A 23,271-nucleotide genomic window follows, 5' to 3' on the forward strand; every position below is an offset into this window, starting at 1 on the left:
TTTGAACTCAGGAAAATGTGTCTTTCTGACTCCAGGGTCTGGTATTTTACTGTTCCTGTAAATCCAGCTGCCTGTAAATATGGAACTACAATTTATAAATTTAATGGCAATAGTATATATAGTCTTGTAGTAGTTATAAGGTCACAACTACATTGTCAACACACCCAATTTTCAAAACAATAGGTAATGATGATAATAACTGTGTGCCAAGCATTGTACTAAGCACTTCACAAATGATTTGTTCAGTAAAAATAATATGTATTAGACTGCAAATTCCTTGAGGGCAGGAGATATATTACTTTTCGGTTTGTATCTTCCCTAGCAATTAGCACAGTGCCTTTCACATAAGTAAGGTGCTTAACAAACGTTTGCTGAATTGGATATTAACTGAACGACAGATTCTCTTCTCATCATTGGGTTTTTCCCAGTATTTACCAGAAAAGACACGGGAAAGAGTCACAGAATCACACAATATAGTGTATCAGAATGGAAAAAATGGCAGGTATTATCTAAATGATTCTCAGACTTTTTGATCTTTGTATCTTTTTGCATTCTTAAAACTTACTGAGAAGAGCCAATCTTCCCCCCCCCCACCAAGAGTGTCTATTTACATGTATTCTATCTATCAATATTATCCACGTTAGAAACACTTTAGTATTATTATGAAAAAGGTTTTAACTTTGTAGAGCCTTGAGAGTAGTCTCAAGGACCACTGGCTCACACTTTATGAACTACAAATCTAGTTCAATTCCCTTATTTTTCAACAATAACAACAAAAAGAGGTCCTAAGAGCTTAAGTGCCTTGTCTAAGGTCACACAATTAGGAAAAGTGGCAGAGCCAGGATTCAAATCTAGGTCTTTTGACTTTTAGTCTTCTGATTATACAGAACACCCTAGAAAGAGAAAACAATAAATAAGTCAGAAATTTAGGGAAGGTCAAGCTAGGAGAAAAAAATAGACACAAATACAGATCTGAATGGATGAAGGAAGTCATATCAGAAACTTTCCCACTCACCTGATCCCCCAAAAACCTTCCCTCCACCTGACCCTTTTGAATTGTCAAAGGATCACTACAAATGCCAGCCTATCTTCTACCTTTGAAAACAGGCTGGGAGCACTAAGGTCAAGAATCCCAGAATGTTAGGGATGGAAAGAATTATGGAGACTTTCAAGTGCACCCTTTCATTTTACACATAGGGAAAATGAGAACAGAAAGATTAAGAATGTGGCTTACAAAGTCCCACAGCTAGTCAGAAGTTTATCTTGAATTGCCATACTGTGAGATCAGAGAAAACCAATGACACATCAATCAACATTTTTTTTTTTTTTTTAACCAGCTCTTTGATTTCCTCAGTGTTGGGAGTTCCCATTGAGGAACATTCTCTTCCAACACTGACTGGCACCCCTTTTGCAACTGACAATTACAGAGTTGCCTAGGGGCACTAAGGGGATTATAGGCAGTGTATGTCAGCAGAATTCTTTCTTTAGGAGGGAGGCAGCTCACCATACTTGCTTCCCCTATCTATTTGCATGAGCTTCCAAAAATGAGGCAGTAAAGAAGTAAAAACTAAATATATCACTTTCCTTCCGCATATTTATGTGAATTAAGTGTCCAGACTCTTCCTGGACCAATTTCTTAGGCTAGATCAGCTTGTACAGAAGCCATCTTCAGAACCAGTATTAGATGTGATTTCCCCAAAATTGGAAATTAAACAGACATTGCAAGAAAAGATGGCATTTGGAAAAATGATACTATATAATTAGGATAATAGGTTATAGCATAGTGTAGCTACTTAGGGGGTCAAGAAATAAGCTGGACCAGACAAGACTGACATCTGAGGCAAAGACTACAAATTATAACTCTTCTGGATTTGGAAATTATACCAAACCTTTAGTTCCACCAGTGACTCTGACCCTTTAACAATATGGTTTGACAGAGAAAAATAGAGGGCCACGTATCCTAAACTTTATGGCATAAAAAAAGGGGAACTTTTTTTAAAATCTTGAAAAGATCCCCTTTAGTGATATATATCTCTGGTGATATATATCTCTGTAAGTTGCACCATAGGGTGCTGCCTAATTCTTGGTCTCCTTTCTAATCAAGAAACTAATCATAGGCACATAGGTAAGTTTCCTGATCACTCTAACCTTTGAATCCAATGATAACTTTCTGCAAGTCTATCTGAAAGTGAATAGTATTAAGGGAAAAGGGAGAAGCGCTAGGTAGCATCTTCAGGGAACAAAAAGGTCACTCAATTTTATTTTTGCTATCCTGATAGTGATACTAATGATTGATATACTTCTTTAGGGTGAAGAATCCTTCATTTAATTGATGTGAGAATTCTTTCTCAATATCACATGCTACAAACCCACTACAACTTGATAGATAAGTCTTCAAGACTCACCATGTTGTTTAAAAAAAAAAAAAAAGATGATTGCCATATAGTCAAACTGAAGATGGGCTTTTGCCAGATATGCTGATCTTGAGTGACTCCTACATGATCCATAGTTGTACTCAAATACCTTTCAGTAGGATATATGATCTGATAGAATGTGTGTACTAACCATAGCCTTTAAGAACCAAGGATCACAGATCTAGAACTAAAAAAGAATCTCAGAAAGCATTTAGCATTTTTGTGTCACAAGACCCGCTTTGTCAATCTGGTGAAACCCAGGTATACTATACCTGAAATGATGCTTTTAAATACATAATATAAAATACAGGACCACAAAAGAAATGTTACATTAATAGTTATCCTTTTTTTTTTTTTTTTTTTTTTTTAAGCACGTAAGAGACTCTAGGATAAGAACACCTGATCCAGTCCAACCTCATTTTTTCAGATGAGGAAACAGGCCTAGGGAGATGAAATGATTTATTTAAAGTCATACAGGCACAATTAGCATTAGAAGTGGAATTTGAACCCAGATTCTCTGATCAATTCAATGTTTTTCCTACCATATCCAGTCATCATCTTGTATCAGAGGACTTTAAGGAAGGTGATATTATGATGACAATAGCAACGTTATAACTCTATCTGAGGTTCAGAAAACACATTCCCCACAATTACAAGCATTATTCTTATTTTAGATGGTAAAACTACAGATATGAAATAACTAGACTGGGAGCTAGGAGGAGAATCCAGGGTTTCTTGATTCCAAGAGCAAGGCTCATTTCACTAGCTGATGCTGCCACTTCTTCTCTCTGACGTGGCCAATAACTTTCTCTTCCATAAAAAGAAATCACTTCTTTGTACTTATCTCCAGATTTGAGTCAAGGTACTAAATCCAAAGCTCAAGAATCCTAAAATCTGGAGTCTACTCTTCATATTGGGTAGAGAGAAGAATTCTGGCCTTCCTCAAATCTATGTTTATTAACTGAACTTAGTGCCCAATTATACTGATATCCTCTGAATTTGGTACTGCTTGAAGAAGCCCAATATTTGTCTCAACCTGGCAAAGGGGCAGTTGATATGAGTGGCCTGGGAGCCCCTGGGGCAGAGAAGGCAAAAGAAAACAAGACACTAAAGTCTCAAACCTGGAAAGTCCCTTTAAGTCAATGGCTATCCAGGAGAATTTAATATGAATACATTCATTTTTATATATATATAAGCTTGCTCAGACACACCAACATTATTTCATTGGAAGGCAAGCACATATAGCTCAGGCCCATCCACAGCTGAGCAAGGTTAAGAGGAATCTCTACAAAAGCTATCACAAGCCGCAATCCTTCCCAGCCCTAATATAGATTGAATGACCCATCACCCCACAGGAAAATCAGCCCTGGGATAAGCAAGAGACTTAGCTGTTCAGTTATCACAATGTATCTCCACAATACAATCCTTAGAAGTTCAGTTGAAGAACAGTTCAGTTGTCAAGCAAGCAAGGTACTTGGCCCACAGTGAAACAGATGAACCAGCTGTGCTGCTCACAAGAGCACAAAGCCTTTTCATTCATGAAAGCCTTTGAGTGTCACTGGTGCCTGGAACCAGATATAATCATCCCAGGTAGAGTCTGGGATGGGGGGACCCCCACAAGACAAGGTCACAGTCAACTTGTGGCCCCGTTTTGGAACCTGATAATTGAGTTTGGGGCGGAACCAGTCCTCACCACACTCACGATGTCCCTGGGCCATGACAATGGTGCCCATGGCTGGAGCAGCCTTCAGTTCACTGAAGGCATCAGCCATGAAGAGAGCACGGAAGAGACGGCGCAGGCAAGCAGAAGTGCTGAGGCTTTGCCCCATCCTTCCCAGAGTCAGACGAGCCAGGTCCAGCTCATAAAACTCCTTCGGGCACAAAGCATTGCCTCCAAGAAGGATAAGTACCCGTGGTACCAGCGTCCTGGCAAAGAGGCTCTCAAGGTGGCTCAGGATACCCTCCAGTTCTACCAAGGCCTGATGGAATTTCTTGTAGCTTCTCTCAGCTTTCTTCTTCACTATGTCCTCTGCCTGTGGGATGGTCAAAGACAGGGAATGAGCATTAATGACCTATGCTTGGCCTCTCCAATCTATCCCTTCTCCCTCCCACATCTTATTACCACTTATTCCCTTGGCTAGGTTACCCCACTACTTAGGAATTATAAGATCATAGACTTAGGAGCTGGAAAAGACCTAGAAGTGCTATGAAGTGTAAAAACAAACTTCTTATTGTTTATAGAAATTAACTGAATGCCAAAGTGGTGAAGTGAGTGGTGCAAGATTCCATAGCTAGTAAATAACAGAGCCAGGATTTGAACTCATGTCTTCTTTCTCTAAATCAAGCATTCTTTTCACTGCAACCTATTTTTCCTTGTTAAGGGACAATCAACATATCTCAAACCTCTCTGATTTGTAACATTATAAAGAAATTGCCCATTCATAAATAGCTTCTCAGTACTCAAAAGCCCTACCAATTCCAACATCTACTCTAAATTCAGATTATCTCTGCTATCTTTCTTCAATTGTTGCGGGGGCTTATTGTACAGCACATGACTATAGTAATTCTAATTCTGGGCATTTGCTAAGGCAGTGCCTAGCACTGACACACCAAAACTTTAACCATGAACAACCATAATTCAAAATATGCAAGGCTCTATTCAAGGTTATCATCAGAAAGCACAAAATACCTCAATACATGTGGTGACTCTATACTAAGGCCATTCCTTCAATAAACTCCAATCAGCAAAGAAATACTCAGGGTGGCTACTTTCTAACCAACGACTTTATCATAAGAGAAGATAATGTGAGGCAGAGAGATCAAGTCATAAGTCAAGTCACTGGAATCAGTCATCACTCTTCTGGTGCTCTTTCTACACCCCTATGCCTCTCCTGTTAGCTAGTTTATAACTGACAAACCAGTCAAGTGATACTGATATTGACATATATATATATATATATATATATATATATATATATATATATATATATATATATCAACTTAAGATATATACTTCTAGGTCTACATCCCAAAAAAGATAAAAACAAAAAAAACAAAAAAACAAAAAAAGGAAAAGGACCTATATAGAGAAAAATATTTTTAGCAATTCTTTTCTGGAGGTAAAGAATTGGAAATAGAGGGGATGTCCATCAACTGGAATGGCTGAAAAAATTGTGGTATGTGATTATGATGGAATACTATTGCACTATAAGAAATGACGAGGATTCTCTCTGAAAAATCTGGACTGATACAAAGTGAAATAACAGAATTATCATATGATGATCAACTTTTAAATATTTAAATATTCTCAGGAATACAATGACCCAAGACAATTCTGAAGTAAGACTTATGAAGGAAAATGCCACCGATCCTAGAGAAAGAACTGATGGTGTCTGAAGCATACTTTTTTTAAAACTTGATTTTCTTGAGGGTTTTTTTGATTTTGCATTTCTACACATATATAACCTATGTCAAATTACTTGCTTTCTCAATGACAGGAAGTAAGGACAGCAGAAAATTTGGAACTCAAAGTTTTAAAAACTTATGTTAAAAATTGTTTTTATATGTAACTGGGGGAAAATAAAATACTAAATTAAAAAATAATAAAATGGAAACATAGCACCCCCCATTAATAAAATCACAGCCCTATTTAAAAATTATTCTGCGTGGTATATTCTATAGGGCCCATTACAAAAACTTGAGGAGGAGATGTCTTTGGAAGCACTTCTCAACCTGTCAAGTGCCAAATTAATATATATAATAGGACCTGTGATTGCACTGAAATAGGGAACTCCCAATAATGGAACTCTATTTCCAGTGCAGATGGGCAGTACCTTTTCAGCATTTCAGAATTTTAGAGAATGGCCTAGATCACTAAGAAGTTATGGGACTTAGCTAAAGTCACACATGTCAGAGACAGGAATTGAATCCAGATCTATTAGACTCCAAAGCCAGCTCTTTAGCCACTACACCACACTGCCTCTTCTCTTATTCGTATCTCCATAGCACTGTACAGTTTGAGAAGTGATGCTCCCACAGAATTTGGATTCAACATGAAATGATGGGCAACCTTGTCAGGAGCAATTTCAGTAGAGTCATGGGATCAAAAGTCTCTAAGGTGGTATGAATCAAAGAAATGGAGGCAACTAGCCTGAAAGAGGCAAAGGGCACCTGAGTGGCCAGTTAAGTGGACTAACTCATTCCTGAACAGAATGGAATACAGACTTAGCCTCAACTCAAAGGCTTTTAGTGAAAACAGACTGGATGTTTTTTCTATGCTAAGTCAAATATGGGAAGGAGGGACACGACTAATGCTAACACTGAAACAGGGGCTATTTAGGTTATTTAGCCTTTTTTTTCCTAATTCCCTTCTTCCCAACTTACCCCAGAACAAAGCCCAAGCTCACCTGGGGAGAAGGTTTCGAGTAGAAGACGATGAGCTGGTCATAGGGAAGTGGCAGCTGCTGCCTTTGGTACATGATGTGCTTTAGGAGCTCACAGGCAAATCTGCAGCAACCTTCTGAGCTCACAGGTCCTGGAAACACCACAGGGACCATGGAGTCTCCAGGACAGAGATGTTCTGGATTGCTGGAAGGGCCATGGGCTGAGGCAGACTCAAGTAGTTCTGTCTGGGAGGCACAAGATCCTTCTGAATCCTCTATCTTTTCCAACTCTGAAAGTTGGGCTAAATAATAGGATGCAAAAGAAAAAAGTCAAATTTAATAATCATCTTTATTTTTGTTTTCATTAACTGAAATTTCCCTGTACCTAGCTCATGAATTGCCAAATTAATGGCTCAGGTCCTGTAGTGTATAATCTATAGAGTCTAATCTACCAGACCAAACCCTGACATAACCCCCATCCCCTGGATCTGGAAGGAAAGAATACAGCCTCTGATGTAAGATAAGAATATGTAGGTAAAAGTGTAATGCTGGAGAAACTGAGGCAAGATAGAGATTAAAGAGTTTTTATATTTTATTTATTGGAGAGTTTAATTGGTCGACTGGACAGGGCTCTTGTCTCAAAGTGTCCAGTGGTGAATGTGAGAATTCCAGGTTATTTTTTTTATAGGCCTCTAGTAAGAAGAGAAACAAAGGCAGGAAGAAAAGATCTAGAAGTCTCAGGACCATAAATTGGGTTCTAGCAGGATGGGGGGAAACTATAAATTCTTACTAGAAGCCAAAGTCAGGATGCCTGAATAAACAGAAGATGTCAATGAGGTATCCAAGATAGTCGTATCTTTTGGAATGTTTAGAGGGGGTAGTTCAGCTCTAATGGACAGGAAAAGAGATGGGGGGGAAGGGAGTGGGACATGCTGACTCAGGACAATGGAGATATAATTCAGGGAAAATGAGGTAGAAGAGTTCAAGGAGACTGTGGCCTAACAAAAGGCTCAAAAGATACCATTTATCTTCACAAACTTTAAAACATCATTTATTTCATATATATGTACATATCCATACATATATACATACACATACACCTACAGACACAAATGCACACACTTATGTGTGTGTGTGTGTGTATATATAGGGAGGGTCTGGAGTCAGGAAGACTAAACCTGGTCTCAGAAATATACTGTGCAACCCTGGGCATTCTGCTTGCCTCAGTTTTCTAATCAGTAAAATGAGCTGGACAAGGATCTTTCAAGAAAATTCCCAAAAGTAGTTACAAAGTCAAGTAGTAACGACTAAATCACTATATATATACACACACACTATGTATGTATATGTACAATTTACATGTAAATATATGCAGTCATACATAGATGGTCATAGTATATGTGCTCTTTCTATATGCACTATGTATGCCTATGTAGTATACATGTTATCTCTATATACTATAGACATATATTTACATATAGCTATTATCGTTAAGAAAACAATGGAGGAGGGAAGACCCACCTCATAAGCTTAGCTACAAGACCAGCTAGGTGTCAATTACATTAATTAAAATAGAACGTAGTGACTGGAGAGAGAACAGAAACAAAAGGGTTTGAGAGGCTAGAGGTGGGGGAAGAGGCGTTCTGGGCACGGGGGGACACTGCAGAAAGCTGGATGTTGTCCCTGGCTTGGGGAGCATTCAGGAAGAGAAGTCAGAAGGGAAGTCCAGGACAAGGGAGGCTCCTAGAAGGAAGGGCCTGGATTGCTTTTGTCTTACTCTAGCCCTGGTTCTGACCTAGAATAGAGCTTGGACCCCAGGAGGGGCTTAGAAATTGACTTGATTGAGGGGAGAGGCGAGATGGATCTGGGAGAGTGGTCAAGTGCTTGACACAAAGTGGCAGCTCAGTAACTGCACGAATGATTAAGGAGGAGAGTAGGAGAGAGGGTGGGAGGATTGAGGGAAAAGCTGGATACTAGGAGCGATAGACACGGCGGGGGAGGGGGGAGGCGTGCGATTGGTCACCTCCCAGAGAGGGGACTGATCCCACAGACCCAAGAACGAATTAGTGGGGCTGAGAAGGGTCAAGGGGCAACAGCCTGGCCCACAGTAGCCCCAAGGAGCCGCGTATCCCACCCTTTACCATCGACCGCCGCTACTTCCGGCCTCGGCTCCGCCATCACAACCTCCTCTCTCCGCCGGCCAGTTTGAATGAATCCCTCCTCGCGGGGCACCATGGGAAGCTACTACTTCCGCTTCCGGCTCGGAAAGGAACGAAGAAAGGTGGCTGTGCTAAGTAGGTGTGGATGCAAGGGAATTCCTTGCGTAGCTCCGCCTTCTTTCGTATTACGCTAATTAACTTCCCAGACTAATGCGCGTCCCTGTGCTCTTTAGGGACACTCCACTTTTATGTTGCTTCCTCCTTGGGAAACCAGTCTTTGGCCTTTTGCTGTTGAAATAGTTGCTGCCATATTCTATTCTCCGAGCTCCTACTTGGGCTTTTCTTGGAAAGATTCTGAAGTGATTTGCCATTTCCTTCTCGCGCTCATTTTACTCGTGAAAAAACGGAGACAAACGGGGAAAAAGTCTTGCCTAGATTCACAGCTAGTGACTGAGGTCATGTTCGAACTCGCGACGAATAGTGTTTCTGACTCCAAATCCAGTGCTCTTCCCACTGCTGCCCCAGACGTGCCCTTACGTACCCTTCCCCCATAGCTTACCCCCCTGCAGCTCCCAGTCTGGACCAGCCTTCCGTCCCTAGGGAGCTTGCCCGCTGCACCCGTCCCCTCCCCAGACACGCCCTTTGGTCTCCCCACTCCCTCCTCTGACACCATGGTGACCTATGTTGCCCCACCTGTCTGTCCAGCCTTATCTCTCCAGTCGGGCAGGTGGAGAGGAGGCCGGAGCGTTGACCACCGAAACCCCCTCTCCTACCTCTAGAAGATCCCCGTTTAGAAGGACGAGAGGATGAGGGGAGGGAAGGCTGTTCAAGTACCCATGGGGCAGAGTGAGTCGGGTTATCAGGCGAGTGCAGCAGGGTGGCTATCAGCTTATCCATGTGGTGGACTGGGGGCACTAAGGGGACAAAGGAACCTCCCTCCTTCCAAAACCCATCCTTCATCCTTCTGCTTGCCTTCCTCAGCAAGTTTGTCCGGCTCAGTCCCCGTAATAATTCCATCAGAAAGAGTCCTTGTTTCCTCCAACTCCTCTGAACCCAAGAAACAAAAGGAGGAAAAGACCCTCTTGAGGGATTCCTGGAACTGAGACTGAGGAGATCCCACTTGGTTGAAGTCAGCTGGTGTGGGGTGGTCCGTTTTGCTTTACAGATTTCATTCTTCCACCCCAACTAGCCCACGGAGCCTAGGAGGAGGGGAGGGGAGAGAGGGGAACGATGACCCACAGTCCACCACACTCCTTGCTTTCTGCTGTGGGATCCTCCAGCTCCCCCTCAGAGCCCCAGAGAGCAACACCAGAGGTAAGTCACTGCCTCTAGCTTGTAGAGAAACTAACTCTTGGAGAAGAACATGTTCATAGAAGCTCAGAGAAAGATTCAATCAATGTCATACAGACAAGACAGTTTTTTGGTTTGTTTATTATGTACCCACTGTTTGTGCCTGGGGAAGGAGTGGATGCTTTGTGAGTCAGTGCAAGGGTCCAGGAATAGAGAGATACTTTGCGTCCTGACTCCGAGCTGACCATTGAACTAACTACTTGATCACTCTGCCTTCCTGGTAACTCATTCATTAGTTCCGCTGCTGGATGTTTGTGCAAGTGCTGGCAACTGGACCTCGGAGACTGGGGATCGCGTTAAGTGCTGACTGGCTATTAAGTCAAAAGTCAAAAATCCTTCAGGCTCTAGGCCAAGTTTCTATTAGAGTCAAGTTCCCTCCTCCTCCTCCTCCTCCTTCTCCTAGTGCTCCCTACTCCACCCTTCCCCCCCCAGTCTTCCTGCATCTGATGCAACTAGGGCCTCAGCTCCTCCTCTCGGAGGTACCTAAACCCTCCCATAAGTCTGGTGTTTGGAAATAAACCTACGTTATATCTTTCCTGATTGGCTCGGCTTCAAAACAAAGAGGAGGGGGAGCTAGTTTGGGAGAGGGGGAGAAGGCGGGGCCGGTTAGGATGAGTTCCCTGCTTCAATGTGTTTTTAGCTCTGGGGCAGACCCGGTCGGTTTATTAGCCTTCAGTACTTCGTGCTGGGAGTGTAAAGCTGCCTCAGGCGGTTGAAAACTACCAGAAGTCATCTTGGAGGATTGGGGGAGGAGGCTATTGAGATGTGTGGCTACCGTGTAAAGGCGGCTAAGTCATCACAACAATAACAATCATAATTAACTTAACCGCATTCGCCCACACGCCCACAAGCCCGGGGTTCCTTGACTCACGCCAATGGCATGACTGTGACGGAGGCACAAAGGAGAAACTGAGGCAGGTTAGGGCTGCGGAAGAGGATTTAGGATCGATGTCTCAAATTCTCTTACTCTAGACCCTCAGACTACGGGGTAAAGGCTCCTAGGCTTGATGTGGTGCGGGGCTAGTTCAGGAACCCTGAAATCCTGAAACCTCAGCAGTGCTTGAGAACCCAGTAGCACTAAGCTTCTTTTTAATATAACTTCCCCCTCCTGCCTTCCACCCTTACTCCCTCGCTTAAAACTCAGAAGTGTGTCTGGTGTGCGTGAGTGTGTGACAGGTTCAAGAATTGCTTGTCGTGCCCTCCTTTTGGAAGGTTAAGGAAAAAAGTCTCTCGGAGCCCCGGGATAGCCGAAGTGAGACTACAATTCCCTTGGTGCCTTGTGCCCAGAGACAAATTTTCCTCTGCCTGCGGTGTCCACTGGGAGTTGTAGGATGGTAGCATGCTTTTTACAGTGGGTGACAGTAACGGTGGGGACTTCTTATCCCGTGGTGCCCCGCGTCTGTCTTCCGACGCGCCCGAAAGGGGGTAGAGGAGTGGGGGAGGGAGAGACTGCCCAGGGGCGGGGCCTACGTAGAGCTCCGCCCCGCTCCCTTCAGGCTCGGCCCTACGCGGTGGTGGCGGTGGCGGTGGCGGAGGCTCGGACTAGGCGGCCGCGGCGGCGGGGGGGAGGGGCAGGGGTAAGGGCGGGGGGCAGCGGCGGATGGACTCGCGGGTGTCCGAGCTGTTCGGCGGCTGCTGCCGGCCCGCTGGAGGTCCCCCGGGCAGTGGCGGTGGCGCGGTCGGCGGCAGCAGCAGCGGCGGCGGCGGCAGCAGCGGCGGCGGCGGCCTCAAGACGAGAGGCGGCTGCAGCGGTGGCGGGGCCCCGAAGGGGAAGAAGAAGAGCGGAAGGAACCGAGGGGGCAAAGCCAACAATCCCCCCTATCTACCCCCTGAGGTGAGGAGAGGGCCTGGCGAGGGGAGAGGAGCTCGTCCTCCCTCCATCTCTACCTGCCCAATGGGGTTGTTCCGGGGGTCCGAGAGCGCGGTTCCTAGACACACACACACTCCCGACGTGTTTGCCCCGTGGTGGGTGAGAAGGCGGAGCCCCCTCCCGTACTTGCCCAGTGGATGGATCCTGGAGGGTCAGACAGCTCAGTCCCCCACATGCCCCACGGGGACGAGGGTCCTGGAAGGCCAGAGAGCACAATCCCCCTCCTGTTCCTGTTCCAAGAAAACTCCCAAAGGTCGGAGCACAGCCCCCCTCCCCCACCTGTCGGATGAGAGGGGATCCCAAAAGGAAGCGCCCCTTCCTGCACCTCCCCCAGGGAGCTGTAAGCACAGCCTCCCCCTTTGCATACCTGCCTCATGGGGGTCTCCCGAAGGGCCCGAGCGCATCCCTTTCTCTCCGGGCCCTGCCCCATGGGGAGAATGCTTAGGGAAAAGTAGAGAACATACCTCCCATACAGTCCTTGTTCTAGGAGGGGCATCCTTTAGGATTAGAGCCCAGCTTCCTTCCTGGATCTGCTCCATGGGGAAGGGCAGAAAGAAACCTGGACCTTTGTTTGTCTTTTGGGGGAGTAAGGAGAGGGGCAGGTAGGGCAGTTCTTCGTCCTGTACCTGCCATTTCCTGTGACATGTGGGCTGGGAGAGGGGTAAAGAGGGCACCCCCTTTAACTCCATGATAGAGCTCCAGGAGAGGTAAAGAGAATTCCAGTAATCCTGAACCTCTCTTGGTCCTTATGAATTAATTTGGAATCTTAGGGAGGAGCAGAAAGTATACCCCACCCTTCCACCCACATTTTATCCTGCACCTGTCTGGGTTAAGGATTTGAGAGAGAAAATGCATCCCACCCACCTTATCTAACTGCCCCTATCCTACGAAGGATGGTTGAAGAAAAACAGAGAAAACACTTTCCCTCTTCCAATTTATATTTGTGCCATGTGAGGATGTCAGGGAAGGGGCAGTATTCCATTAGAAAGGGGGCTTTCAGAAAAAACAACCAACATTCTTTTACTTAGTTTTGGGACTTTCGTCAAAGAACCCTCTGTCCAAATCCTGAATTTGTTCCATGGAGTAAGGCTGGAAAAAGACAAAAGGAACATTCCTCCAAGTCCTATACCTCTCTACCCAAGGAGAGAGGAAACTGGAAAAAAGTAGTTGGAATATGTCCCTATCCTGTTCTATATAACCTTGAGATTTGAGGGGGATGGGGAGGATTAGAGAGAGGCTGAAAGAACAAGTTGCTGGAAAGTGGCATATTTATCTTTTTGGGGAGGAGACCAATAGGAGGATCAGAGAAGTACTTTCCCCCTTCCTGGCACATACCCATTTCCCTAAAGTGAGTTAAGTGATCCTGGGGAGAAGGGCATAACTTTTTCTCTCAAAAAAAAAAAAAAAAAAAGGTTATGTGGAAAAGAAAGGGAACCCTAATAAAAATAGGTATGCCCCAAGTTTCTCTAGTTCCCCATGACCTGAAAGAATTGAGTACAAAAGAGGGAGGGTGAGTATTGACAATCCTCTGTTTAAGTTGGCCTTTTTGTTGGGGATAATTGGTTATTTTGAGGTAAAGAAGATCCTTCGTCTGGGAGATTTAAAAAAACCCTATATTTACCCCTTCCTTCATCATCAAGGACTATAAGTTTATAATCTCTGGGGGAAAGATCTGGATTCAATTCAGTAAGCATTATGTTCTTGTTGTGTACTAGGTTTTGAAGGAGATTATAATTCTTTCTAGCTGGTAGTTGTGTAGCACTTGAAAGTTTTCAAAGAATTATACATACATTTTCATTTTAGCCTCAGAATTCTGTGAGGTTTCATTATTCCTCTATAGATAAAGTGACTGAAGCTCAAGAGGGGTTAAGTTGTTTATCTATGGTCATATAACTAATAAATGTCAGAGATTGGATTTGAACCTAGAGCTTAATGATTTCAGGTCTAGTACTTTTAATGGAACTTAGTCTAACAGGAGATATAATGTATAGATAACTGTATTACTCAATAAGACATGATAACTAACTTACAGAGATGTAAACCAAAGTGCTATATGAAGTCAGAAGGGGAAAGGTCTTTTCTAGAATCACAAAATTTGAGAGTTGGAAGGGACCTCAATTACGACTTTATTCATGTCAACTCTTAAAGGAACCTTCATAGTTTTTCAATCTCTTCTAGAAGACTTCCAAAGAGAGGGAGCCCATCAGGTAGTCCGTTCCATTTCTGGGCAATTCTAGTTGTTAAAATGTTTTTCCGGGCATCAAACCTACATGTGTCATTTTACAATTTTTACCTTTCTAATTTTGTCTCAATACATACTGTTTTTTGTAGTATGTGCTAATTCAGTGAGTGCTTGCTAAATAATGAGGAAAACTAATTGAGAAATAAGGATAGACCATGAGGGTTGAAGTGGTAGAAGTCTGAGGAATAAAGGTTAATAATTACTGAATGAGTGGCGACTAAGCCCTCAGATCCTGGGCTAGATTAAAGAAGAGTGGCTGGGCGGGCATAAGCACTTCTTTTTATTTTATTTTTCAAAAATAAATGGACTAAAGGAAAACGAGCTTGATTCATCAAAGTCTGTAGGATGAAGATGCAATGAGTGCAGAGTAGAATCTAGGATAAGTGTGAAAACCTTTGAGAAAGAAATTTTCAAGAAGATGGGACCCTCTTTCCTATCTCCTTTCCTCAAAGTAAGAAGAAAACTTTGGATGGCATTAAAATCCTTTAGGATTTAAGCTAATTTTCCTAAATGCCTCCAGCACTGCTCAAGGATCTCTGGGTCACTCAGAATACTTTTGTGCCTTTCAGCCTCAATTCATGCCCCTTACTTAGACCTTTCCTAACCTGACCTTCCTTAGTTTGGACTTTTGTGTTCAGAATGGACAGTGCTGAGTTCACCTTCTAGCCCTGACAGAAGTTTTTTACAGCCTCTTACTTCTCATGACATCAGTCAAGGGGGTGGAGCAGGAAGTGCTGACTATCTGAGAGATGGTTAGTTCAGCCGGAGGAAGGTAGCGGAGGCTCTGACCTCTGGGGACATCAATTTAATATCTTTTCCGGTGGGGATTGATGACAGAAAGGAGGAAGAAACTCCTGTGCTCTCTCCCTGGGTCAGTGGACTACTCCCTGGGGCCCAGCAGGGCCACTTTCCCTGCTAGAGGGGCCAGATGAGGGAGTTATCCTGGTCCCTCAGCTACCTCCTGCCTTGGCAAGGTGCTGCATTCTGGGTCTCCTGCTGTTTGAAGAGAATAACTAGGCTGGAGTCTAGGAGAAAAGGGGGAGGGGTTAGAGCAGTATGCAGTGACTGCCAGGTCTTATGTTTCTTTACAGGCTGAAGATGGAAACATTGAGTACAAGGTGAGTCTTGGGTGAGTAGGGGAATCAGGATTGCCCCTGACCTTGTGTGGGTTTCCATCCCCAAGTTTCTTCTGAATCCCTAGCTCTTAAGGGAATGGGGTTTAGAAAAGATTGTCTTAGAAGGGACTGTATTCATTTCCAGGGTGGAAGTAGGGCTAGGTGGTGAACAGCTTAAATTTACTCCCACTAATCTATAGGGAGGTAGATGGCCCTGGACTTCCTTTTGGCAAATGAGGGTCCATATGTAACTTTACCTTTTGTACCTCTGTTTCCCAGTTGAAGCTGGTAAACCCATCCCAATACCGCTTTGAGCACTTGGTGACACAGATGAAATGGCGGCTTCAAGAAGGCCGGGGAGAGGCTGTCTATCAGATTGGGGTGGAGGACAATGGGCTATTAGTGGGGCTGGCTGATGAGGAGATGCGGGCATCCCTCAAGACCCTGCACCGGATGGCTGAGAAGTATGTTCCCTTCCCCACTCTCCTTCCTTCCCTCTGTACCTTTCTGATAGCACTTCCCCAGGGTGGGGTTTCCTTGCACCTGTCTTTTGGCTAATGCCAGAGATGGGGAGAAATGAAGGTTCTGGGGCCTGCTTCGGGGCACCCAAATTTGTGGCCCCTGCTCTGGGCCTTTGGAGAGATAGGGGAGAGGTTATGATTATGGATGGGAAATGAAAAGAGGAAGAAAGCAGTGAGTGGAGTAGAAGTATTGAAGAAGGGAATACCTGGTTGATCCAGGCTGGAGAGGCAAGGGAAGGCAGGTGGCACTGAGTCAAGTTGGGATGGGGTTATGCACTGAACTGGGAGTAGGGGACTGACCTTGCTGTACACAGGGTGGGGGCAGACATCACAGTTCTCCGGGAGCGAGAGGTGGATTACGATAGCGATGTTCCTCGAAAGATCACTGAGGTGTTGGTGCGCAAGGTCCCTGACAACCAGCAGGTAAATCCATCCCCTTACATATGCCTTCCCTCCTGACCAAACATGTGTCGTTGCCCCCCTCTCCTGGGATCATTTCCCCTGCCCAAGCTTCTTGGGGTAGCTCACTTCCTCTTGTTACCCAAGATGCCCCAAAAATGAAGGCAGGGGAGAAAGGACTCGACCTTGAATTGATTTCTTCACAGTTCTTGGACCTTCGAGTGGCTGTCCTTGGCAATGTGGACTCTGGGAAGTCAACTCTTCTAGGTGTGCTGACCCAGGGGGAGCTAGACAATGGGCGGGGCAGGGCCCGGCTCAATCTCTTCCGTCATCTGCATGAGATCCAATCTGGTCGTACTTCCAGCATCAGCTTTGAGATCCTTGGCTTTAACAGCAGGGGTGAGGTATGCAGAAAGAGAGGAAGCTTGATTTGGGACCAGACTCTGGGGAAGGACTGGAAGGGTAGTAGAAGTAATTTGACAGGTGGTGAGGAAGAGATGCACTTTCAATCTAAATGGTGTTTGAAATAGGAGGAAGGGTCAGGGTGAGCTAGCAATAGGTGCTAATAAGAGGGCTGGTCCAGGTGGTGAACTACAGTGACTCCAGGACGGCAGAGCAGATCTGTGAGAGCAGCTCCAAGATGATCACCTTCATTGACCTGGCAGGACACCACAAATACCTACGCACAACCATCTTTGGCCTGACCTCCTACTGTCCTGACTGTGCCCTGCTTCTAGTCAGTGCAAATACTGGCATTGGTGAGTACTTTTAGGGGTGACCTGGCCCACACACTTCTTAATTACCTTGGGTCTCTTCCCAAGCAAAGTTCAAATGGAGGCAGGTAAGCAATATTGAGAGAAATCAGGAAGACTTGAGTTGATGTCCAGCTTCAGACATTCACTAGCTATATGACCCAGGGCAAATAACCTGAGACCTCTGTGCTTCAGTTCCTTCATGTGTAAAATGAGGGATTATATTCAGTAGCTCAATATTCTAAGATACCTTCTAGCTCTTAGCCTGTAATCCTATGCTTCCAGGAAAACCTGGGTTTAAATTTGGTCTTAGATATTTCTTAGCTGTATGATCCTGGGTAATTTCACTTATTCTTTGCCTCAGTTTCCTCAATTGTAAAATGGAGACTAAAAACAGTACCTACCTCATAGGGTTGTTGTGAGATAATAAATAAGATAATATTTATAGAGCACTTAATATAGTGCTTAGCACATAGTAGATGCTATAACAAATGCTTGTTCCTTTCCCTTTTCTGATTCTTTCATTTCCTTTTCTCCCTTCTCTAATTCTTCTACCCCTTTCTTTGTTGTAGCGGGTACTACACGGGAGCATCTGGGGCTGGCCCTCGCCCTAAAAGTGCCATTCTTCATTGTTGTCAGCAAGGTAGACCTATGCTCAAAGGCCACAGTGGAAAGGACAGTACGCCAGCTGGAAAGGGTCCTTAAACAGCCTGGCTGCCACAAACTCCCCTTGTTGGTCACTTCTGATGATGATGCTGTCACTGCTGCCCAACAGTTTGCCCAGTCACCTAAGTAAGTTTACCTCCTATTTCATAAAAGAAGATAGCCAGAAACATCTCTCCTCTTCCATTTTCTCACTCCTAATCTTTGTTAGAAGAGAAACTATTTTGATTCAGTCAGCAAGTTCTTTAAGTCAATGTACTGTAACAAAGTTATCCTTATTCTATTATACCAATATCTTCAAGGCCAATGTCAAGCTATGATGACCTGGTTCAGGACCATAAACAATAAAATGATGCTTGTACTTAGATATCTTTTTATGTGCTTTTTACTCCAGGGAAGACTTTAAGTGACATGCTTTTTTTTCTGGTCTTCAGAGGACCATCCCAGAACTGTCCTAACAATGGAGCTAGGATGGCAATAGGAGAAAATCTTAAAACCTTAGCTTCTTTGTTAGTGGGGTCCTGAGGCCAGCCTATGAAATCTCACAGCTGCCTTCTACCCTAAGGATCTTTCTTGCCTGACTATTCCATGTCTTTTCCTACAGTGTCACCCCCATTTTCACATTGTCTAGTGTGTCTGGGGAAAGCCTGGACCTACTCAAAGTCTTTCTCAACATCTTACCACCACTCACCAATAGCAAAGAACAGGAAGAGCTCATGCAGCAACTGACTGAGTTCCAGGTAGGAGATGGGCTGGGGCTGGGCAAGGATGGGATAAATTTGGTTTGAGCCACTTGCCTTGAAGCTGACCCTCAAGGTCTATCCAGAGGCCTTAGGAACCTCCTGGGCCTTCTTGGCCACCCACTGATGGTGTCCTCTTTGGTCTCAGGTGGATGAAATCTACACGGTGCCAGAGGTGGGGACTGTTGTTGGAGGGACACTTTCCAGGTGACTCCCTTTTTGGGGGAGATTTTGGTAGAGGGTTCCCTCCACATGATGGCATCAGACTCCAAAGGAGGTAAATCCCCACCTCTCTACTGTGAAGCTGAGTATACCTTATCCAAAGGAACTTACTTGCTTCAAGAATCTATAACTTCATTGTCAGAAATGCTGGAGACAACCAGCCTGATGCTATATGTGGAAAGGAACAGCATTCTTATCTGATGGGAATCACACCCTAGGATAATTATTATTATAGAGCACTGGGATGAGGTGTGGGTGCTTGGGCCCTGGGAAATTATCCGAATTCCATCTAACTGGTCTTAACTAAAAAAGGGAAGACAGGAGTTCCTTTCTGGGATCTATCTTTGAGTTAAAGGTCACAGGGTCTAGAGGGTGATAAGGCCATTCAGGTCCATGCTATTAGTGTTTCAACAAACTCTTGATCGTGAGATAATTCTGTAGGCAATGTCAGTATGATATTCTCTTAAGCTTTGAGTTGACTTTTCCCTATAGACTCTTCCCCTAAAGTTGGAGCTCTAAACCAGGAGAAGGCAGCTCCCCAACTCTGAATCAAGAGTTCTTCCCTAATTAATCCCAGTCCCTTCCCCTAAGAAGAAAGGCACTACTCTAGAAGAAATTTAGGTGGGGAGGGGCAGCCCAGGACCTTGTGGGAAGTAGACAAATGGCCCAAGCTGACCCTGTACAATTTCTGCTCTGGACTACAGTGGAATCTGTCGTGAGGGGGATCAGCTGGTGGTAGGTCCTACAGATGATGGACGCTTCCTGGAGCTGAAGGTGTGCAGCATCCAACGTAATCGGTCAGCCTGCCGAGTACTTCGAGCTGGTCAGGCAGCTACACTGGCCCTTGGTGACTTTGACCGAGCTCTTCTTCGAAAGGTGAGTTGGTGATAAGACAAGAGGAACTAAAAAAAAACAAAACTTAGGGATAGATGGTGATAGGACTTTTGGGGAAGTACTTTCAGAGGCAGTGGTGTTCAGTGGTAGCTGATGTGCAAAGCCCTGTTCTTATTCATTACTGCAGAGAGGTACAAAAGAAACATTTCTGCCCTTCTGAATTCTGCAATGAAGATTCACAGACTGGTCTTCTACAAATGAAAAGGGGTCAGGAAAACTAATAATATATATACCCAACAAACATTTATTAAATCATTTACCGTGTACAGAACATTCAGCTAGGAACTGGGTGGGAGTCTTACAAAATAATGTAAGACATGATACCATACAGATCCTTCTATGGTGCTTATCATCTAGTGGGATTAAGACTCAAGCAGGGATAAGTATAATGTAAAATATGATATTATAAATGAGGTACAAAATGAAGTGCCATATAAATTCTGATGGAGAAAGGTTATCAATCAGGGGATTAGGGAAGACTTCAAGGAGGAAATGATTAGATCTTTTAAAGGATGGATAGAAAAGTAGGGAAAAGGATACTGTACATATAGGAAATATGAGCAAAAGCACAGATGGGAGTGTGCAAGGAATGTTCAAGGGGGCAGAGAGAAATTCAGGTTGACTAGATTATAGAATGCATGAAAAGAAATAATTTGACATCAACCTGGAAAGGTAAGGTGGTGTCAAATTCTGGAGAACTTTTAATTCCAAGAAGCAGCAATAGGAACTCACTGAAGATTTGTGAGCAGAGGATATGACCAAATCTAAGAGATTAATCCGGTGTGAAGGATGAATTGGAGGGAAAAGTGATCTCGACAAATGTGAATTAATACAGTACAAACTGAGTGTCCTATTACACCCCTAAAAATGCAGACAGTAAAGAAGTGATTAGAATGAGGAGGAGGTAGGAAGGCTTCCTATAACAAGTGAGTTTTAAGCAATAAGATATACTAAAATCTTGAGTTGAGCCATAAAGGGGAAGGAGAAATAACATGCCAGGGCTTTTGAAGTAGTGGGAAAACATGATTTGGGGTCTGTCCCACTTGGACCTGGGTGACCTCTGCTTCTACAGGGCATGGTAATGGTGAGCCCTGAGATGAACCCCACTATCTGCTCAGTGTTCGAGGCAGAGATTGTCCTACTGTTCCATGCCACCACCTTCCGGCGTGGCTTCCAGGTGACTGTGCACGTGGGCAACGTGCGGCAGACGGCTGTAGTGGAAAAGATCCACGCCAAGGTGAGGGGCGCCCAATTATTCCCTGATTCCTTAGGGGGAGAGTGATTTCTACCTTACAAAAAGAGAGGGATGTGGCCCTGGCTTGAATCTTTTACTTCCCATTGTGGACCCATATTCCCTGAGTGGGCAGAACTCCAGTTGTACTCACTGTGGGCAGATCTCTCCAACCAGGCCAAGATGAGCTGATCAGTACTAGTGACTACATATCTCCTGTAGGACAAACTACGGACTGGGGAGAAGGCGGTAGTGCGCTTCCGCTTCCTGAAACACCCAGAGTATTTGAAGGTGGGTGCCAAGTTGCTGTTCCGGGAGGGTGTCACCAAAGGCATCGGCCATGTCACCGACGTGCAGGCTATTGCAGCAGGAGAGGCCCAGGCCAGGCTGGGCTTCTGAACTACCCTAGGCAAGGGGCATCTTCATTGCTGTCCCTACAATATACAAGGTGACTTCAGACCACGCTGCCCCCAGTGGCAGCTCTGTGTGTTAATAGCCTGGGGGAGGGGGCATTTCCTGCCAGTTGCCTCTCCCAGCACCCCTCCAGTGGTGCCCAACTTGGGGTGACTAGGGGAAGGAGAGTTCTGTGAGAGAAGACAGGAAAACTCGGGGTATTGGCTTAGGGCCATGCCCCAGGCTTGGCTCCTCCAACTCTGGCCAAACCATGGCTCTTTTTCTGGGGCCTTAGAAGAGGCCATTCTGGCCACTTTCAGCCATACCCTTTCAGTGATTTTGGACTGGGGCTAATCTCCCAGTATGATCTGGGCTTCTTAGAAACTGTTGCAGCTTGGGGTGATTCTCAGGAAGAACCTCATTTTCTAGCCTTCAGGGCTATATAAATTTCTTAATAGAGGCCAATTCCATCTGACTGTGGACAAAAGACATGTCCCCTTGTCTGCCTGGAGCCCAAGGTTCAAAGGGAAGGAGTGGCATGTGAGTAATGAACTTAACTGCTCACACTTTGTGCCAGGGCCTAATGGTCCATCCCCAGCTTCCTCTTGTTCCCTGTTTTAGGGACTTCCATTACTCCATCCTCATCCCCCCCAAGCCTCACAGGTGCTATTTATTAGGCTGATCCAGGGCTTGACATACTAAGGGTCAGCTGCATGTCAGTCATGGTATTGTCCTCTCTTTCCCTCTGAATATTGTTTTTTTTGGTGTTTTTTTTTTTTGTTATGAATCAGAGACACATTTTACTTTATAAAAATGGGTGACTGGGTACTGGGAGTTCTTAGCTCCCTTATCAATCTTTACCCTTCCTGCTTCCAAGAAGCCCCATCACCCACTGTTTTGTTTGTTTGCAGTGATTCTATCCTGCCCATTGTTGCAGGTAACCTTCCCTGCCCCTCAAAAAAATGGAGGACTGTTCACATCCCCTACTCTAGCAAAGGGACTTACTCCTTCCCCATGTTGATGTCCTGGGTTCCCATGGGCTCAGGGATCATTTGTTGTTTGATTTCTCTGCATCTCTCTATATATACACATATACATATGTATATATATATATTGTACAGAATAAATATGTTTTATTGAATGAGCTGTGCTGATGATTAGGTTATGGATCATCTCCCCAGGGGAATCGGTTTTTTCCCAGAAAAAAAGAAAGAGCTATAACCCCAATTTCAATGCATTCTGAGGGGAGAAGGGAGGATTCTTAGTGGGACCTCTTTGCCCATCAAGCCTAACAAGTGTTTTATATGTTGTAATTGGTTTGGCTCAGCCAAGAAGCAGAGGTAATAAATGAATAGAAAATGAAAGCTGAAACAGGCAGTTATTCTTCATTCTCAAACATTTGCCTCTTCTCCAGTAACCTCAAAGATATTAAACAGTCCCTTATGACCCTGAAATCCATGCCAAGGAGAAATTCTTGAAATTAATTATCTAAAATTCTTGAAATTAATTGTCTAAAGAATTTAGACAAATAGTAAATTGTCTTGACCATCCTGATTAATGCCATCTCAGTTCAGAATGACTTGTAGAAGTAGAATGTGTCAGTATGTGGGTTCTAGTACACACTCAGGGGTTATAGGACAAACACACATTCTAACTGCTGTGACAGAGAATGAATGAGACTTACCTTGTTTTTCCCTATACCTTGAATTGCCACCTCTATCTTGCTCTTTCTAGAGCAAGTCTGAGCCTCTATATTTTATAGATAAATAAAACAAGACCAGGGTCAAAGAGTAAATGATCAAGCATACAGAGTGCTTTGTGAACTTTCTAGAAGATCCTATAAAATGTCTAATAAAATATGAATACAACCTGCCTTCTACTACAGGGCCCTGCTGTGCCTCCAGGCTTGGGATGGGGGTGGGGG

The 23,271-nt window shown here is 44.4% G+C and overlaps 2 protein-coding genes across 8 annotated transcripts; one reads left to right on the plus strand and one right to left on the minus strand.

Moving 5' to 3' along the window:
* Nucleotides 1-2,858: 2,858 nt before the first annotated feature.
* MAD2L1BP (MAD2L1 binding protein) lies at nt 2,859-9,144 on the minus strand. Of its 2 annotated transcripts, none has more exons than XM_074310833.1 (3): nt 8,938-9,144; nt 6,821-7,098; nt 2,859-4,447 (listed from the first exon to the last, which is right to left on the minus strand). In XM_074310833.1, exons 1-3 carry the CDS (start codon nt 9,029-9,031, stop codon nt 3,947-3,949), a joined length of 873 nt encoding a protein of 290 aa, XP_074166934.1. In that variant the 5' UTR covers nt 9,032-9,144; the 3' UTR covers nt 2,859-3,946. The 2 variants fall into 2 exon arrangements, with proteins under 2 accessions (XP_074166934.1, XP_074166935.1); XM_074310834.1 differs by having other exon boundaries at nt 8,931-8,968.
* Nucleotides 9,145-9,654: 510 nt separating this feature from the next.
* Nucleotides 9,655-21,411, plus strand: GTPBP2 (GTP binding protein 2). Of its 6 annotated transcripts, none has more exons than XM_074310812.1 (13): nt 9,655-9,801; nt 10,145-10,269; nt 15,509-15,535; nt 15,812-15,996; nt 16,368-16,476; nt 16,659-16,856; nt 17,036-17,210; nt 17,777-17,996; nt 18,472-18,607; nt 18,756-18,814; nt 19,534-19,705; nt 20,796-20,960; nt 21,177-21,411. In XM_074310812.1, the coding sequence occupies exons 2-13, from the start codon at nt 10,186-10,188 to the stop codon at nt 21,351-21,353; spliced, it is 1,707 nt and encodes a 568-aa protein (XP_074166913.1). In that variant the 5' UTR covers nt 9,655-9,801; nt 10,145-10,185; the 3' UTR covers nt 21,354-21,411. The 6 variants fall into 6 exon arrangements, with proteins under 6 accessions (XP_074166913.1, XP_074166918.1, XP_074166916.1 ...); XM_074310815.1 differs by having other exon boundaries at nt 9,673-9,801; nt 15,509-15,546; XM_074310813.1 differs by having other exon boundaries at nt 9,695-9,801; nt 10,121-10,269.
* Nucleotides 21,412-23,271: the final 1,860 nt, after the last annotated feature.

Source organism: Sminthopsis crassicaudata, chromosome 4 (assembly GCF_048593235.1).
Source record: "Sminthopsis crassicaudata isolate SCR6 chromosome 4, ASM4859323v1, whole genome shotgun sequence".
Taxonomy (NCBI): domain Eukaryota; kingdom Metazoa; phylum Chordata; class Mammalia; order Dasyuromorphia; family Dasyuridae; genus Sminthopsis; species Sminthopsis crassicaudata.

Coding starts and splice junctions, on each gene's coding strand:
- GTPBP2 (XM_074310811.1), top strand. CDS start 11,906: ATGGACTCGCGGGTGTCCGAGCTGTTCGGCGGCTGCTGCCGGCCCGCT. Junction 12,140..15,508: donor CCCCCTATCTACCCCCTGAG/GTGAGGAGAGGG, acceptor GTTTCTTTACAG/GCTGAAGATGGAAACATTGA. Junction 15,536..15,811: donor ATGGAAACATTGAGTACAAG/GTGAGTCTTGGG, acceptor TCTGTTTCCCAG/TTGAAGCTGGTAAACCCATC.
- MAD2L1BP (XM_074310833.1), bottom strand. CDS start 9,031: ATGGTGCCCCGCGAGGAGGGATTCATTCAAACTGGCCGGCGGAGAGAG. Junction 7,099..8,937: donor GGAAGTAGCGGCGGTCGATG/GTAAAGGGTGGG, acceptor CCTATTATTTAG/CCCAACTTTCAGAGTTGGAA. Junction 4,448..6,820: donor ACTCGAAACCTTCTCCCCAG/GTGAGCTTGGGC, acceptor ACCATCCCACAG/GCAGAGGACATAGTGAAGAA.